This window comes from Aspergillus mulundensis (genome assembly GCF_003369625.1).
Source record: "Aspergillus mulundensis strain DSM 5745 chromosome Unknown scaffold_6, whole genome shotgun sequence".
In the NCBI taxonomy this organism is placed as follows: Eukaryota; Fungi; Ascomycota; class Eurotiomycetes; order Eurotiales; family Aspergillaceae; genus Aspergillus; species Aspergillus mulundensis.
In genome coordinates this window covers 1,582,146-1,599,122 of record NW_020797894.1, presented here as the reverse complement: position 1 = coordinate 1,599,122, position 16,977 = coordinate 1,582,146, and the positions used below count along the sequence as shown (strand labels likewise).

Here is a 16,977-nt window from a genome sequence, read left to right as displayed (position 1 = left end):
CAAAACAGGACCGCGTCCGAGAAAAAGCAACAAACTCCTTTTGCAGATCACCAAAAAGCAAACCATGTCCAAAAAGCCGCGAACCACGAAACTCCTTTTTGTTGCAGACCACCCAAAAACCGATCAGATCATACAATGTCCAAAACTCCTTTCCATCGTTCCCTCACTGCGCTGCCTGCTTCGTCTGGTAGTAGAACAGAAGACCGTCGACACCCTTGTTCTTCGATCCCACAATCTCCCAGAATCGCTCGTCGTCCACCATCTCACGCAGGGTGATGCAAAGCGCAAAGATCCTCCGCTTAACGGCCACGGCCGGAAGCGTCATCACACTCCTTACAAACTCTCCAAGACGCTCCATCTGATCACTTGGAAGCTCCTTCAACTGCTCGTTCATGCTAGCCAGACCTTGCGTGATGACATCCAAGCTCTTTCGAAGCATCCTGTGCTCGGTCGCGCCAGCCTCGCTCCGGACAATGGGCAGAAGGTGGGTAACAACGCCATCGATGATCCCATACTGCGCCTTCGAAGCCTCAACCACGTCATCGATAAAGTTCTCAATGGCCTTGACTAAGTGACCTCCCGTGTCCGCCGATCTCTCCGCATCCAACAACGCCGTAACAGTGCGAGGGTAGTACGGCGCAAAAAACTGCCTGAAGTTCTCAAACATGCACTTCACAGTATACAGGACCTGAGTCTTGTGGTCCGCCACCGTTCCGAAAGACAGCACAGTCTTGCTCGGTGGTGCCTGGGCCGCCAACTCATCAAGCAATCCGATCAACAGCACAGCGAATTGCTCCTCGTCATCAAACAGCTTGGGGTGGTATTGGATCAAGCCTTGCAGCTTTCGGAATCCGTCTGTGGCCATGGTCCTCGCCTGAATTCGCTCAATCCCCTTCAAAAGTATCTCGTGGGCATTGGTGGCGTTCTGCGACCAAAGAGTCACGTTCCGCTTTGGCAAAGGGGTTTTCGATACGGCCGTCGAATCAACATAGTCGCGCTCGGGGCTGGGGGTCCGCGACAGGCGCTCCTTGGCTTCCGGCTTCGGCCATGGTGCGGACGCGATTATCTCCTCGGAAATCGACACCTTCCTTGGCTTTACATCAACCACGTTCTGATTAGTGAACTCCTTCTCGTGCGCGAGCCTGCCCCATGAGGCCATGACCCGATGCGCGTCGGCCGAGCTCTCGGTGACATGTCCGGCCATGTCCGCCTTCTCCACTTTCTCTGCCTGCTGTCCCTCGCTTGTACTGGGACGTTTTCTGGGAACGACCAGGGTCCCGAACGGACGGTCGTCGTTGTCTGCGTTGCCGATTGCGGGCACAGGGGCTACCCACTTGCTCTTTGCCGGACTGGCATCCTGCAGTGGGTCACTCTTCTGCCTTCGGCGAGTTAACGGTGTAGAAAGTTCCGGTCCAGGTCCAGGAATCCGACACTGGTGCTTTCGTGGGCTCTCATTCTCCTTCTTCTGAAATCCGGCCGCGGTCGCTGGGCGCGGGGGCTTGGGCCGCATGGGCGCTGCCGACAAGGTTGAAACAGGCTTTTTCGGCACAGGTCTCTTCGCGGGCGCGCGCGCTGGCGTGGTCGCGGCAGTAGTCGCGGCAGTGGTCGAAACGAATGGATCAGACAAGGCGCCAGAATCATCCTTGGTGTTCTGGGACATGTCCTTTTCAATCAATTGTTGGGTTTTCGGTGGCAGTGCATTCAGCACCTTTTTGGCTTGCATCGGGAAAACGCCAGAGAAGCGGACAAAGGTGTGGCGGTACGCCTTTCGAATGTCTTCTTTGGAATCCTCAATGCCGCCCTGGATACATGACGCGATCTGGGTCACTCCTTCAGAGTGAGTCTTGTGGCGAGACTGGCCATCGATGATGATTCCAAGCCAGTTCGCGGAATAGATGCGCAAACTCTGGTTCTTCTCCTTCGCGGCGCTCAAGATGTAGCCTAGCACGCGCTGATTGCACGTCACGTTCTCGAGGATAGCGATGATAGTCATGTTGCTGTTTTGCGAAGTGATGCCCTTCGCGTTCGAAGCAAGCTTCAGCACATTCTGCAAAATGATGTGAATCAGCGGGTCGAGTTTTGTCTTGTTGACGCGGGCAAGCGACTGGACCGTTCGAAGGCCAGCGGTTTGCAAAGTCGTCCGACCGGAATGGGCCGTGATAAAAATAAAGGTGAGGGTCTCCTTGACGAAGCCAAAGTAGAACTTAGGCCACTTCTGTGGCGCGTTTCCGTGAGTGATTCGGCGGATCAAGATGGTGTACTCTTCACGCCTCGAAAAGTTCATCTCCGTCTCTTTGCCCTCGAAAAAAGGAGCCATGGTAAGCTGCAACCGTTCAAGGTCCTGGGCAGAGCCGAGATCGTAAGGCTGAACATCGAGAGGCTCAGCGTCGCGACCGGATTGTTTGGGAGCACGTCCCGGAGTTGCAGGCACAACCTGCCTGTCGACCGAAGACGCTTTCTTTGCGTTGGCTTTCGTGGTGTTAACCGGCTTCGGGGTTGGACGCACGGTAACAGGCTTGCCTAGTCGATTGTCAGATTCCGGAAGACCATGAAGTTGGAGTAGAGGAGCAAGCTTACCCTTGACCGATTCTTCGGTATGATAGTCGGTAGCGGTAATAGATTCCGCGAAGACGGTTTCATGATCAGTGGCGGTAATCATGTCGCTAGTAACAGGAGAGGTTCGAACAGGCTGCGGATGATACAGAACAGGAGCGTCATCGTCGGCCGGAGTAGCATCACGATGAGCGACAGCCGTGCCAGAACGTTCGACGAGTGTGTCAGCTCGTGAAGGCGCACGAGAGATCTCAGCTCGTGAAGCAGCCCGTGAAACGGCGGCTCGTGAAGGAGCACGCATGCCAGCCCGCGATGCTGCGCGGGAAGCAGTAGCAGCTCGGGAGGGTGCTCTCGGCTGCATTGAGAATGGACGAGAAGACTGGTTTTCGTCGTAATGGTCGGGATCAAGCCCGATACCAGCAAGGATCTCCCTCGCATATGACTGTCTAACCTTGTGCTCTTCAAGTGCCAACTTCAGCTCGTGCTTGATGTCGTCACGCTCGCCGCTATGCGGGATTAGTCGCCGGGCAAATAACAAACGACCGATGAAAGGCTTACCTGAACATCTGTACGAGTAGCTGTCGCGCATTTTGGCGGACAGAGGGATCAGCGTCCTCGACGCATCCGATGATATGTGGAGTGTAACCTTTAGCCATAAGGTCTGCATGCATGGCAGCATTCTCCGCTTTCTGGACGGTAACGTCCGCATGGGTGAGTGTCTGCAGTGGACAGTCAGATCATGGTCAAGAGGCGGATCGAAGGCAACTTACGAGCGAGATCAAATTGAGACAAGAAAGTTTTTGGTAGGGATTCTTTCCCTGGAGGCCAATGCCGATGACAAGACTCTCGATTTGCGGGCCGGCGCCTTCCCACATGTCGGCCAAGGCATGGGTAGTCTGGTACCTGATGCGGTCCTTGTTATCACCCATGCGGTCCATGAGAGTGGCGAGAAGCCGTTCGGAGTAGGCGGCGACGAGTCGGTGGAGTCCTTGAATATACATGCGTTTCATGAAATGGCCGAGAGTCGAGAATCCCGCCGAGTAGAGGGCGTGGAAAGGTGAGGCTATTGCATGTCGCAAGCACTCAAAGATCAAAGGCACTGCTTTCTCCGAAACATTCTTCTGCTTGATGTCGGACTTCAAAGCAAGTAGACGGGTCGCCTTGGCGTCGACCGACAGCTTGCTGTCCTTCAGCGCCTCGAGTATGTCCCTCACCTTCTGATCCATCCTGGCTACAATAGGCTTGAGGAGGTGTAGCGCGAATGCGAGGAGGTAAAAGGAGACGATGAAGTACACGCCGTAGCGTGCGACGAGGAAGGAGAGGTTGAAGAGAAAGACCCAGACGTCTTGGAGTGCAATGAGGATGAGGATAAGAAAGACAGTAACTGCCAGCTGAGGATTAGCTTGATACATGGTTAAGATTCGTTTTGGAACGTTAAACATGTGAGAAGATTTGGGATGCGGATTGTTGGAGAGGGAAGAGGAGAGAGGGAATGCGGACGAGAGAGCTGATGCTGATATACTTACTGTAAACAGATAATTGCGGCAGTCGCAACTCAGTCTTCCATGGAGAGTTGTAGCAGGTGCGCAGACAAGGAGAAGGAAGGCGTGAGGTCGTTGGCGGGCAAAAGATGAGGATGAGGGAAGGAACACGGAGGGGATGGTGGGCGATCCGATAAGGGACACAGACGAGACGATAAGCGCAAAGGGACACTCCGCCGCAGACCAGATGAAAGTAATTAGGACAGAATAAAGTGAGAGCGAGGGAAAGCGAGGGAAAGAATTGGAGAGGATAGGGACGGTGGTGATGTTGAGAAGGTGGTTGTTGACAGTTGATGTTGTCGCATCGACACTTTTTCGGGCTAACGTTGTTTACCCGCAATGCACATTGGCCACAGCTCCGGGCCCACTTCAGCCTAACGCTTAGATCAGTGTCGTACAGTTACTTTGTAGATGGATATTCTTTGGATGGAAATCGAACGACTTCATTTGAGTCTTGCCTGTGCAGTTAGATATTGTTCTAGTACTTGCGTATCTGCTGGGCTATTGTTTGACCGGCGACCTGCCCCTGGATTCCGACACAAGGATGGGCAGTACCTAAAGTATATATTGGTCCCTGAAGGGAAACGCCCAAGCCTCAGACAAGTTCAATGCCCAATAATCGTCAGCAGTAAATTGTTACTAGCATTGTAAACCAGCCATCTAGATACAGTAAACCCCGATACTTCGAAGCCCGCAAACCATGACACCTGGGCGGCTGTGTCGTCAGGCACGCCATTCCTCAAACCTACAGTAGTCGGCTGCGGGTTGCGCCGGCTCGCTGCATCCCCGCTCCTACATCCAAGACTCCTCCATCATTGATTTGGAAGTATCTCATAGCTTCGCAGTATACAGACAGCTTCCACAAGTGAGCTTCCACAAGTGACATGGCTACACCTTCCGCAATCCCAATCATTACCGGTCCCCGCGACGCCTCCGAAGAACCACCTTCGGCCGCCGACTCGACTGCACCCTCGCATAAGCTCCCCGCACCCAAGTTCCAGCTTCAAATCCACGATCTCCGCCATCCTGCATCTCAGTTCTTCCTCACCACCATCCCCGATCTCGCATCCACGCTCGAAACCGCCCTCTGCGCCATCATCCAGAATCTCTACACCCCTCCCACGCCAGAAACCGTCGCCGGCGCCGGAACCCCCGCAGCGAGCGGCAAGAAACGAAAGCACCCACCAACGTTCAAGCCCTCCATCCCACCAACCCGCTCAGTCACAGTCCTCCTGCGCGACATTGGCGGCGTCGCATACACAACGGGCAAGGACCTCGACAACGACCACAAGGAAATCCACATCTCCCTCGCGTATATCCAGCACTGCCGCACCAAAGCCGATCCCCTCGCCGAGATAGTCGGCGTGCTTACTCACGAGCTCGTCCACTGCTACCAGTACGCTGCGCCGCGTGCTACCGTTGACGGCAAGCCCGATGACTCTACACCCCGTGCGCCGGGCGGCTTGGTCGAGGGCGTTGCGGACTTCGTGCGCCTCAAGGCTGGGTTGAGCCCGCCGCATTGGACTCGGCCGACCTCTGCCAAGGAGAGACCGGAGAAATGGGACTCGGGCTACCAACATACGGCGTACTTCTTGGCGTGGTTGGAGGATGTCCGGGTTGGTAGGGGAGCAATAGGCTTGTTGAACGATCGGCTTTGTCGTGTTGGATATGTCGGAAAAGGTAAGTCGAAGGAGGGGGCTGTGGATGCCGAAGGTAAGAAAAGACACAGCTTCTGGGCGGCTTTATATGGGGCCACGATCGAAGAACTATGGGATGACTATGGTAGCTGGTTGGATGGTTCCGGCGGCCATGGAGATTGGGAAGACGAGATTGTAAATCCATGTGAAACTTAGACTAGACCTTGAACACGTACCGTCACCTAGTTAGTATATATATCCCAAACTGGATATACAGCGAACGTCCTGGAAGCATACGTTATATTGTTAGGTAAACCCGTGTCTTTTCTCAAACAAGAAGACCATGATACGACGATTGCTTCGATGATGCAATTGCCCAGAGGGATATGCGCCCTTGACCGGTGCCCCGACGGTTAGGGCCTGAGATGCGGAAGAAACTATTAGCAAGCGTGGATTGATGCCTCTATGTACTGTATGTCTAAAACACCCGGCAGCCTTGCCCGAATGACAACTTTCACCTGCAAACAGTAACTGAAAAAACAAGTGGAGAGAACACCAGAAGGTTAGAATAGATTGCCCATACTGTACAAGATCCGATCTTTAAAACATTGATAAAACATAATATACCGGGTACCTTTCGCCAACTGCTCTCGTCGACAATGTACCATGTAGAAGAGAATGCCAATTCTCCACCGCTTGTCTTCTAGGAAACCACCTCACCCAAATCCACGTAAACTGGCTTCCAAGGAGCAGCGCCTTCCTCCTCCATAGTGCTGGGTACGCGCACTTCCACCGGGCTGTAAAGATACCACCCCTTAAGAGCGGCTACGGCAGCTCTCGCCCGAGCCTCAGGTAAACTGGCGCCTGCGCCCTCGCCCAACTTATCCTTACCAGAGAAGATTCCCACAACGAAGACGGGGGTTCTGCTTCGGCGACCTGTTTCGCTAATGATCTTGGCAACCGGAGGCTCATAGTTTTCACGCGCACAGAGTCGAACCAAGTCACGGGTAGGCTCAGAGAAGTTGAACAGACTGGAGATGTCGAGGTGTCGGGAGAGGATGTGCTGTTCGAAGAACCGCTTGGCGGCCGCTCGGCCGGCGTGGAGATAGATTGCGCCCATTACAGACCGCACGAAATCCGCGCTGGCTTGTTCCATGGTTACCGGCTTGGTGTTCTGCGCTTGTTCAGGCTGTAACTCGGAAGGCGGTACGCCTGCCAGATCTGGATCCCCAAATTCATTGTCATAGACAACGCTCGAGTTGATGGATTTCCGCCAATGTTTCTGGTCTTCGTTGGGCCTTGTAGTCCCAACGAGAGGCTCCGTAGACAAATCCGTACCCGGATCCACTCTCTTGTATTGAAGGAGGCCGGGATCTACCTCGCCGCCGGGAAGGGCAGCATGTTCCACACCCCATTCCCTGGCCATCGCAGCAAGCGTTTTGGGTCCGACGTAAGCATAAAGTGTCGCAAAGACAACCGACAGGGGTAGTCGCGGATATGTGCAAATGAGGTGTTCGGTTGCGTAATTGGTCAGGAGGTCATGGCCGAGTACGGAGAATGATGAGTTGTTGAACTGAGGATTTCGGTCTGCAGAGGGGTTGATTAAACACCGCGCTAGTGTTTCGAGCGGTAATCGCGAGGGAAGATAGAGTCGTGCATGAAGAGCGGCGAGTTTTGCAGACTCGTGTGCGGCCTGAACTGGTGGTGAAGGGAGTTTGTATTTCGAGACTCTGACGGGGCGACGAATGGTTGTGGAGGGGAACGACTGCTGTTCGGCCAACTGTTCACTTGCAGGCTGTACAGGCGTCGCGTCGGTCGACTGAAACCTCTTGCTTGAGCAGAGTTGTCGCTGCAATCGGCCATCAGTTCTAGCCCGCGACGATAGGGCCGAGCTGCTCCATCGTTGGAGTTGCAGCCTTTTCATCAGGGCGATTGAGCAGCGGCAAAAACCTCAAATAATAGAAAAAGAGGGCAAAGAGGTGAAAAATAGCCACCCGGAAACGTCTGGCGTGGAAGTGAGGAAGGGGGCTCTCGTGCTGTCGCTATACAAACTTTTGGATTGGACAGCGAGAAAAAGCTGCGGCGGAAGAAGTCACGGGACCGAATTCCGGATCGAAAGACGCAGATCACGTGCAGAACCAACGACGCCCTTCGGATGAGGAGCATCACCACACCCCCAAGAAACTAGTATTGACACCCTCTTCTTTCGAACCCAAGAAAATCCTCTCAATCACAATGGGTGGAGGCGGAAAGATCCCGTATGTCAATATACACAGGAATGGCATCCTACACCAACTTCCCAGGCTTACCGATGTGCTTCTAGATACCCCAAGGAAGTTTGGTCTCCCGCCGGAGGCTGGTACGCTCGGCCCGCGAACTGGAAGGCCAATACCGCCATAATCGGCGCGGCCATGCTTGGAATCGTCGCTGCTGTATGGAGCATCAGTGCAGAGCGCGAATACCGGGATAGGATGCCAGAGCCGGGCAGGTTCTTCCCCAGCCGATAGTCAGTCACTCTTAGCACCATTGCGCGCCGAGTCTAGGTCCAACATTATACTGATGCATCTTGTCCCTTCTAGCTGGAGCAAGCAGATCATCGAACACGAGAGGCAACAGGCGGCCAAGAACGAGTCATAAGAAGAGACGGGGAGACAAAGAGAGCCGCAGGGGAAGCTATGTTTCGGCAAAGTCTATGTTCTATAATTCTGCGGGCTGTATGAAAATAGAAGGGCGTTATCAATCGGTCAGTTGATCTGCAAGTGCTTTTGAGGAGATTCTTCGAGTGTTCGATACAATCCCTGGGTGTACAGACGGACTCGTTCCGTGAATTCAGTTCCGTTCCAATGTTCCTTCCCTTCAGCAGATGTAGACCGGTGGGGCACGCCAATCTGTTCAACGACGAAGCTTGCAGCGACAGTGGCGAGAATCAAGGCGAGTGGGATACTCTGGTGCTTTCCGCAAACCGCGGCTGCTTTTCGCCAAACTGCGGACTCCGACAGGACAGATGCGACGGCCTTGGCCGCATCTCTACCCTCGCTCACCATTCCCTGAGCCAGCGCACCTAAGAAGGAGTTCCCAGCTCCCGTTGGATCAACAACCGGGGATTCCCCGGAGGCAGTAGGCTGATGATAGGCGGGCAGCCAGATCCTTAGGCCTCTAGAATAAGTGTAACTACCCTCTTTCCCTGCCCGAATAACTAGGTGTCCCTCGCCTCGAGGCCCGACCCCTGACTCAAGAATTTTGTCCACTATTTCCTTGCCGAGGCTGCTCTCCTCATTCCAAGCAGATTGGCCAAACATCATGCCCAGCTCTAAATCGTTGGGGCTCACAATGTCAACTTCGCGACATGCTTCCAAGAACTTCTGCTGCTCCTCAAGAGTGCACATATCTGGTACAGGTTCCCAGACAAATATAGGCCTATCAATATGGATGCCAGAAGAAGATAGCACCTCTCGTCGTTTGAGGATTTCTCGTACTATGATTATACAACGGGACGAGGAACAGACCATATGGAATGTTCTTGAGAGCACTTGGGAGTCCGACAGCATATGTGGCTCTAATCGTAGCTTCGGGGTCAAGTACTGGAAGGCTATCTTTCGTTATCATTTCGCTCGCACATCGCTGAGATCCTGGGACATTACCTCGTTTCTCATTGGGACCATAGCCATTCCATGCCCTAGTGGTCAATCTGCTGGAGTCTTTCCTAATAACGCAGTCTGTATCCCACGCTTTGATCGCATCCAGGACTTCTGGTGGAAAGTCGGAGCCAACGTCGACAATCCAACTGACGGACCTCGAGTACTCTTTCCCAGCCGCTAGTCGAGCACCAATGACCGCAAATGAAGCCGCGCCACCAAGGACGTTCTTCACACTCGGCCGGGAACCCTCGAAGTCGATATCATCTGGGGATTAGGCCAATCTATGAGTAAACAATGCGCCGAGGTCGACTGACAGATGGGGTGCGCATACCGAGGATGAACATGCCCAGAGTACAGAACTCGACCTTGGACATCTTGCCCTCATCTGCGGCGCTACCTTCTCCGAACATACTGAAGCGAGCAGGGATCAATTATCGCAAAGCACCGTAGCTAAAGCTCTCGTTTGTGGGGTTTCGTCCGACTCTTATCGCTGAAGAGATGCAAGGAACATTACCACTCTGGTACGTGATAACGTCATCGGAGCTGGGCCGACTGCACATAAATAGCTCTTACAGCCGTAATGTACGGTAAAGGCCCACAGCGGAGACAGGCAGAAGCTCAGGAGTATCGTCAGTTGATCATCGACACCGTAGCAATAATTGCTCTTACATTCCTACAACTTGGCCTTTCTTCTTCGCGGAGACGCTACTGTCTATCTCTTAACTCCTTGGCCATTTGGATAATAGTCCAAGTACTTTCTGGTTCCGAAGGCCTGTCTCTTTCTTTATCTTTTCTCCAGCTCCGCCGCCCGCAGCCTCCTTGCTGCCCGGAGAACCGACAAGATGGCGGCGACCAGCCATATGCATAATCTGACGACCCTCATCAAGCGGTAAGACCTCGCTTTTTCACTTATACTCCATAGATCCACTCGCGCTTGAATGGCAATGGTCTCTATCCTGCCATTTATCTTTCTCAACTAATAACATACATGCATTTACAGGCTAGAAGCCGCGACCTCCCGTCTGGAGGATATGGCAATGTCGTTAGACGACCATGACGCTCAAAAGGCTCCTGACACATCAGCCGCCCTGGAGCCGCAAGCTGCTAAGCAGCCTACACCAGCGGCCCCAGCGGCCCCCGCAGCTGCTCCTCTTCCGCCTCAGATCGAAGACTTCGACACATTGATTAGCAAGGATGTTGGGAACTTTGTCGAGCTTGGAAAGAAGATCGGAGGACTTGTCGCAGAGCAGGTACGGTACCAATGTCCGAGGTGGTTGAATGCAATGCTCATTTGTCCCTAGTCCGACGCTGTTCTTGAAGCCTTCAAGGCAGAGCGCACATACCTCTACGTTGCGACTAAGGCGAAGAAGCCCGAAATCCAGCCGCCGGAGCTCATGAGTGAACTTCACAAGGCATCGGATACCATCAACAATATCCGGGAGTCCAACAGGGCTTCGCCCCTAATTGACCACCTTAGCGCCGTTGCCGAAGGTATCGTTGCTATAGGCTGGTTCGTTGACCCGAAGCCTGCCGATTTCGTTGGTGAGATGCTCGGAGGTATCCAATACTATGGCAATAAGGTGCTGAAGGAATACAAAGAGAAGTATGTGCTTAGAATGGGCAATCAGGTTGCACGCCAGTTGCTGACACGCTTACAGGGATCGTACGCACTATGACTACATGCAAGCGTACTATCAGATCTTCAAATCGCTCTCCTCCTACCTCCGCAATCATTACCCGAAAGGGCTGATATGGAATGACAAGGACGGGATCGATGCGCAGGAAGCTCTTAGACAGGTTAAGGGCAGTTCTGGCCCTGCTACTGGCGGTGCAGGAGCACCCCCGCCTCCTCCTCCAGTGCCGACTTTGAACATTCCCGGGGGCGCTCCTCCACCTCCTCCACCCCCACCTCCACCCATGATTCCCGAACAGCAGAACTCGGGCTCCTCATCGGATATGACGGCTGTGTTTGCTCAGCTGAATCAGGGAGACGCCGTCACGCAAGGTCTCCGCAAGGTTGACAAGTCCGAGATGACACACAAGAACCCGAACCTTCGGGCTAGCTCTACCGTCCCTGGAAGCCCTAGTTCTAGTTCCCGTTCCAAGTCGCCAGCCCCCAGCAAGAAGCCCAAGCCAGAGAGCATGCGTAGCCGGAAACCGCCCCGCAAGGATCTCGAAGGCAACAAGTGGTTCGTCGAGAACTTCGATAACCCCGGGGAGATTGTTGAAATTCCCGCTAAACAGAACCAATCCATCCTCATCTCTCGATGCAACAAGACCATTATCAAGGTTTCCAGCAAGGCCAATGCGATAGCCATCGATAACTGTCAGGGCCTTTCCATTATCGTCGACTCTTTGGTCAGTAGCCTCGACGTCGTCAAGTGCTCCAAGTTTGCCCTTCAGATTGACGGAGTTGCTCCTACCCTGCTCATGGACCAGGTCGACGGCGCAACCATTTACCTGTCGTCTCAAAGCATGGGTACAGAGGTCTTTTCGAGCAAATGCACCGCTGTCAACGTCATGCTTCCACCCAAGGAAGGCACCGATGAGGATACAAAGGAATGTCCCGTCCCGGAGCAGATCAAGACCTACATCAAGGACGGTGTGCTTGTCAGCGAAATCGTCGAGCATGCGGGTTAAAACCTATAGGCGTTGCCTTTCGGCTTGTTCTATGAAATACCCACCCATCTTGAGAGGAGAGGGACTCTCGGTGCCTTGGAAATTTACCCAACTCAAGTCCCGAGGGTGGCGCTCTCAATCGCAAATAGACAGCCATATTATACACACAATCTTAGTATCTAGTTCTTGACCACTCTGAACCATGTATATCTGAGCTAAATAGACAAGCACCAATCCCATGCAGCATCCGTAAATACAGAAAGAAACAATAGCCATTATAAGCGGGTATCATGCTTGCAATAACACTTTTAGTTCGCCCTTCTGCTCCTACTAGGCAGACTCCGCAACCAACCTCTGAACCCGATTGAGCAACACTTTACTCTCCCTGCCCAGTCTTCTCTTTCCATTCTGATCGGGCCGCTTCGCTCTGACCATAGCCTCTCTATCCTTGGCCCTGAACTCCCGCTGCTCCCTCTTCTTCTCAGCTGCCTGCCTCCTCTTTTCCGCGATCTCCAACTCCTTCGCAAAAGCCCCTCGCTTTGGTTTCCGGCCTCTTCGCTCTCCCTGTCCTTCTTTCCTTCTTTCTACCCGCTCAGGTTCCGCGTCGGGAGTATCCAGCATTGCCTGTCGATCCGGGTGAAGCTCTAAACTCGCCGCAGACTCGTCACTCTGACCTTTGTTTCCTTCCTGTCCTTCTTGCTCTTCACGTTCGAGGTAGAATTGCTTTGGTTGAGGTGCGGCGAGCTCCGCGGCTTTTACTTTCGCATAGGCCTTTTTGACCTTTGCTTTCTGGATGAGATCGGCTTTTATTTTTTGGGCTAACGCAGGGGTCAGCATCTACCTGATGCAGTTATGCAGTGGAAAGTAACAAGTACCTTTGCGACGATAGGTTCCGTCGGGTAGGTTTGCAGGGCCGACGGAGAAGCCTTTGCGTTTCTTAATGGCGGAGCCATCAGAATGTGGTTTTTTGCTGGTCGCAGCGCGTTCGACAGGACGGTTTGGTGCCATTATGAGTTTTCAAGTGAGAGTTTCGTTCCTTCGTTCAGGTGCTGATATAATGAGCTCGACTTGGGGAAAATCTTCATCGATAAGAAAAGTCGGACCCGCCATCATTGATTTATTTGGGCTTAGCCTGGTTCTGATTGCCGCGGCTACTCCGTTCTAGGACTAGTGCATCTGGTATCACCGAGCTTTGACGGACTTAAGCCTGTCGACATGGGCATCGATAATTCGTATGATGCCTTACATTCGAACCCTACGACGATGAGTTGCTTGCCATGGTGTATGCACAGACGAGTCAGGTTGATTTTGGCCGTTTTGCAGCATGCTTACAAGGTACTACACCGGATCAGAACATAACCCTCTGTGGCCGGAAAGATAGGGACCTTTCGGACACCGAATGTTTCAACCAAGACAGCATCAGCAGCAAGAAGGCGAAATGGACATTATCCGACGATTTTTCGCCGGGAAACTTCGATACAACTGTGATAAACTGACTATGTAGCTGTCCAATCGTAGGGTATCAGCACTCCGAGTTTGCCCTAATTCAGTGCTGGCAGTCAACTGACCACCACAAGGATCTACACACTATGTTTCCGTGACTTACGACCCAAAATTGGGCATTGGTTTACAAAAGTAGGTGGGGGATGAGCCATTTACTGTTGTCCAGCGCGCGATAGACGTACTATACACTGTAGTATGAGGTGTCACCGGCCCAACAAGAAATATGTTGTCATAACCGGCGGTAAAGCATCTGGAACGGGCACCTGAAACAGATTAATCCTTTGTTACGCTGTGCGATGGCTAGTTGAGAGCTATTGAGCTTACAAATGACAGAATAATCCTCAAATCATGACGCTATTTGACCGTTTCCGGGAGCAGTGGTTAACTTACAGCGGGAACGTGAGGATACTACAAGTGGGGAACGGCAAGGACTCTGTCCAGCAGCCCCAAGCCGCCCTGCCCCGTCTGTTGAATATTCACTCCTCACCTCTTTGTCCCTGGTGGACGAAGCCTAAACTCTTTTGACAGCTTCCATTTCTCAGACTTGCGTACCTTTGCCGTCATAAAGCAGTTATCCGCCGTTTGCTCCCATAGTCGCCTCTCTTTTCTCGTCTTTATCCACACCGATACTCGCCGCCACCACTGAGGTCGTCCTCCGTCTCCGCATATAGTGAATCACTCCACGCATTCATCGCTCCATCAAACCACCCCCGGTGCCTCACTGTGTTTCAGGCTTTTCTACTGCGATGTTAACTCTTTTATAAAACATATCTGCCCTTTCACCTTCGGTGACAATGCCTATCTTTCAAAATCCCAAAAGTCGGCGGTTCTACGACCTTTGGGGCGATGACCAGCACATGGCTCAGGAAGCCTCTCAGCCAGATTCCAGCTGGTTGGACTACCGTGCGGCCAAATTTCAATCATTAGGCCAGAGGGAAAGCTTCTTCCACGGGCGCCATTCTGAAAGCCCCAGCCCGGCAAGATTGCGTCCGCATGATCGAGAGGAATTGATACATTATATCAAAGCTGCAGAGACTACGAAATGGTCGCAGTATAGCTCGGTTAGTTAACTCAGGGCTTTGTCGCATCTTCCACGGTCCCAGGCCTGTTAACGTTGACCCGTGTATAGTCCGGAGACAGATCCGACCACCACGTGCTTCTTACCCCGGAAAGAACTTCAGTTCCGAACGAACGAGATGATCAACCTTTTCGAGATTGCCACTCAGAGCTTGCATCACCAGCCGAAATAGAGCGGCCTCGTTCGGCTCTTCATTCGGGTGATTTCCGAGAAGGAACACCTCAACTCGAGCGGCAGCAGCAATTGCCGCAGTCACCAACACCTGACCGGAGTGCCAACATTGGGATCCCTTTCTTCGCCTCGTCCCCTACAACGCCATGGTTCGCCGCTCCCTCGTTCCCGTGCCGCACGCAAACCGCTCCGCTACAAGCTCGAGAAGCGATAGTCAACGAGGAAAATCGTGCACCTGCGCCATCGGTTGGATCATTCTCGTCTAGCTATGTCCTCAAGGCACCAACCAGCCCTCTAGTCCATCAAGCGAATAACACCGACTTGGATTTCTCCCCTCGGTCAGACTCCGAGCATCGTCGAGCATTGTTTGACAAGTCAAATCGTAGGAGGACCCTTCCGCCTGACACTTTCAGAGACCTGCAGGCAGGCTCTATTAAGTTTGGAACGAGCCGTCCGACAAGATGGGATACTTTCCCCAGCCATTCCCAGTCATCTCATCGGCCTCTGGCTTCCTCTTACAGCCTTCAACTTGCGTCGTCAACTCATGGGTACTCCCCGCGGACTCGAAGACCATCACTCTCGTCCGAGTTATCTGGTAGGCCTCACGCTCCGATGGTTGGTTCGTACGAGGAGTCGATACTCCGCGGGAGAATGTCGACTTGCCCGTCCAAACCTTTGGACTTTACTGCGCAAATCGGTGTTTTGGGCAAGAGTAAAGGCAAAGCGAGCCTCAAATGTCCTCCGCATGTCACCGTTCCATTCCCTGCGGTATTCTACAGCTACCCGACCTCTGGCAATGGGCGTACAATCTCTGACGATAGTCCCAGCCCTTATGTTGGAATGATTGACCTTGAGAACTCGCTGCCGAAGGAAACTTCAAGCCATAGTCGACGCCGTAGACGCCATCAAGACCCAGTCGATAACTGCAACAATCATTATACCGAGGACGCTATGTCGGCAAAGCACAATGAACAAGAAGTTATTCGCAGAAGAGAGAAGAGGCACCGAAGGACAGAGTCCCCAAGGGCTCCTCCGGGTGGTTGCTATCGGATTCCACAGCAAGGCCAACTACAGGTCATGATCAAGAACCCTAACAAGACTGCTGTCAAACTATTTCTTGTTCCCTATGATTTGTCCGACATGGAACCAGGGACCAAGACATTCATCCGACAAAGAAGCTACTCGGCCGGTCCGATCCTCGACATGCCTTTGTCTGCTCGCTCAAATTACGGCACCGATCGCCCTGAAGCGTCCTTGACGAACTCCGATGACCCGAATGACAAACCAGTTCTGCGGTACCTGATTCATTTGAACATTTGCTGCCCGTCAAGAGGGCGTTACTATCTCCACTCAAGCATTCGCGTTGTATTCGCTAACCGGGTGCCTGATGGCAAAGAGAAACTCCGAAATGAGATTCAGCATCCTGAGCCACGTTACTCGCCCTACAAAGTATGCCGCGACTCTAACTCGTTACGCGTAAGTTCAAGGTGCCGCGTAGACAAAGGGGACCGGAGAGCGTCCCCTCGCCGCGCCTTTGATGAGCGTCCACCTCACCCATTCCGGCCTATTCCCTCTATCCGAGGTGATCTCGTCGGGCTGGACACTCTACACTCGACTCCGACTTCGCCTTCTGAATCGAAGCTTTACAATAAGCTCAGCAGGGGAGACGCAGGATATGGCGGCTATCAGTCGCCTTCGATCGCGAGTCCTGAAGGCGAAAGCCTGCTCGCCAGAAAGCTTCGAGGACTCGATGTCCAGAAGCCCGACGCTTCTTCCGGGAAGCACCTATTGTAATTAGACCATCGGATTATCTGCGCCGTCACTTAGGGTTACCACCAGGCATCATCTTCGGTAAATATCCGCCTGCGATACATACTTAATCGCGCCCTTCCAGACGTGTAACGTGTCAAACAGATCCAACTACTTGATGTTTAGCCAGACTAACACAGGATATGAATCTCAAAGATGCAGGTCCATCTTTTGCAAATACCATCCACGCAGGGTTTCATCATCATTGCCAGGCGCAGGAGTATGTTCTCCCATTATAACGATACCCATATGGCGCAATGAAGGCTTGGAACAGGCACTGCGCACTTTTTTATACTTGTCTTTGATTGGTTTTCTGCAGCAAAACGCGAGTCTAGGAGTTTTTGCCGATGTCGGTTTTATATAAATTATCGGTCGTCACTTTTTTTCGTTGGTTGGTTGGGCAATCGCTTGGATCGATATGATCAACT

At 52.9% G+C, this 16,977-nt stretch overlaps 8 protein-coding genes across 8 annotated transcripts; 4 read left to right on the top strand and 4 right to left on the bottom strand.

Annotated features, from left to right (window-relative positions):
* Positions 1-163: 163 nt before the first annotated feature.
* On the bottom strand, positions 164-3,965 carry DSM5745_06711 (uncharacterized protein; the record flags this gene model as incomplete). Its single annotated transcript, XM_026748727.1, has 3 exons — positions 164-3,059; positions 3,112-3,272; positions 3,324-3,965. 3 exons carry the CDS (start codon positions 3,963-3,965, stop codon positions 164-166), a joined length of 3,699 nt encoding a protein of 1,232 aa, XP_026603031.1.
* Positions 3,966-4,978: 1,013 nt separating this feature from the next.
* Positions 4,979-5,947, top strand: DSM5745_06710 (basic secretory family protein; the record flags this gene model as incomplete). Its single annotated transcript, XM_026748726.1, has 1 exon — positions 4,979-5,947. The coding sequence occupies one exon, from the start codon at positions 4,979-4,981 to the stop codon at positions 5,945-5,947; it is 969 nt and encodes a 322-aa protein (XP_026603030.1).
* Positions 5,948-6,434: 487 nt separating this feature from the next.
* On the bottom strand, positions 6,435-7,655 carry DSM5745_06709 (mitochondrial 54S ribosomal protein mL44; the record flags this gene model as incomplete). Its single annotated transcript, XM_026748725.1, has 1 exon — positions 6,435-7,655. One exon carries the CDS (start codon positions 7,653-7,655, stop codon positions 6,435-6,437), a length of 1,221 nt encoding a protein of 406 aa, XP_026603029.1.
* Positions 7,656-7,966: 311 nt separating this feature from the next.
* DSM5745_06708 (uncharacterized protein) lies at positions 7,967-8,368 on the top strand (the record flags this gene model as incomplete). Its single annotated transcript, XM_026748724.1, has 3 exons — positions 7,967-7,989; positions 8,055-8,237; positions 8,311-8,368. The coding sequence occupies 3 exons, from the start codon at positions 7,967-7,969 to the stop codon at positions 8,366-8,368; spliced, it is 264 nt and encodes an 87-aa protein (XP_026603028.1).
* Positions 8,369-8,475: 107 nt separating this feature from the next.
* DSM5745_06707 (uncharacterized protein) lies at positions 8,476-9,779 on the bottom strand (the record flags this gene model as incomplete). The annotated part of the gene is made up of 3 exons (XM_026748723.1): positions 8,476-9,119; positions 9,208-9,633; positions 9,701-9,779. 3 exons carry the CDS (start codon positions 9,777-9,779, stop codon positions 8,476-8,478), a joined length of 1,149 nt encoding a protein of 382 aa, XP_026603027.1.
* Positions 9,780-10,211: 432 nt separating this feature from the next.
* On the top strand, positions 10,212-12,009 carry capA (adenylate cyclase-binding protein; the record flags this gene model as incomplete). The annotated part of the gene is made up of 4 exons (XM_026748722.1): positions 10,212-10,258; positions 10,370-10,619; positions 10,671-10,972; positions 11,028-12,009. 4 exons carry the CDS (start codon positions 10,212-10,214, stop codon positions 12,007-12,009), a joined length of 1,581 nt encoding a protein of 526 aa, XP_026603026.1.
* Positions 12,010-12,318: 309 nt separating this feature from the next.
* DSM5745_06705 (uncharacterized protein) lies at positions 12,319-12,996 on the bottom strand (the record flags this gene model as incomplete). Its single annotated transcript, XM_026748721.1, has 2 exons — positions 12,319-12,806; positions 12,864-12,996. 2 exons carry the CDS (start codon positions 12,994-12,996, stop codon positions 12,319-12,321), a joined length of 621 nt encoding a protein of 206 aa, XP_026603025.1.
* A 1,289-nt stretch (positions 12,997-14,285) lies between these two features.
* Positions 14,286-16,534, top strand: DSM5745_06704 (uncharacterized protein; the record flags this gene model as incomplete). The annotated part of the gene is made up of 2 exons (XM_026748720.1): positions 14,286-14,552; positions 14,621-16,534. 2 exons carry the CDS (start codon positions 14,286-14,288, stop codon positions 16,532-16,534), a joined length of 2,181 nt encoding a protein of 726 aa, XP_026603024.1.
* Positions 16,535-16,977: the final 443 nt, after the last annotated feature.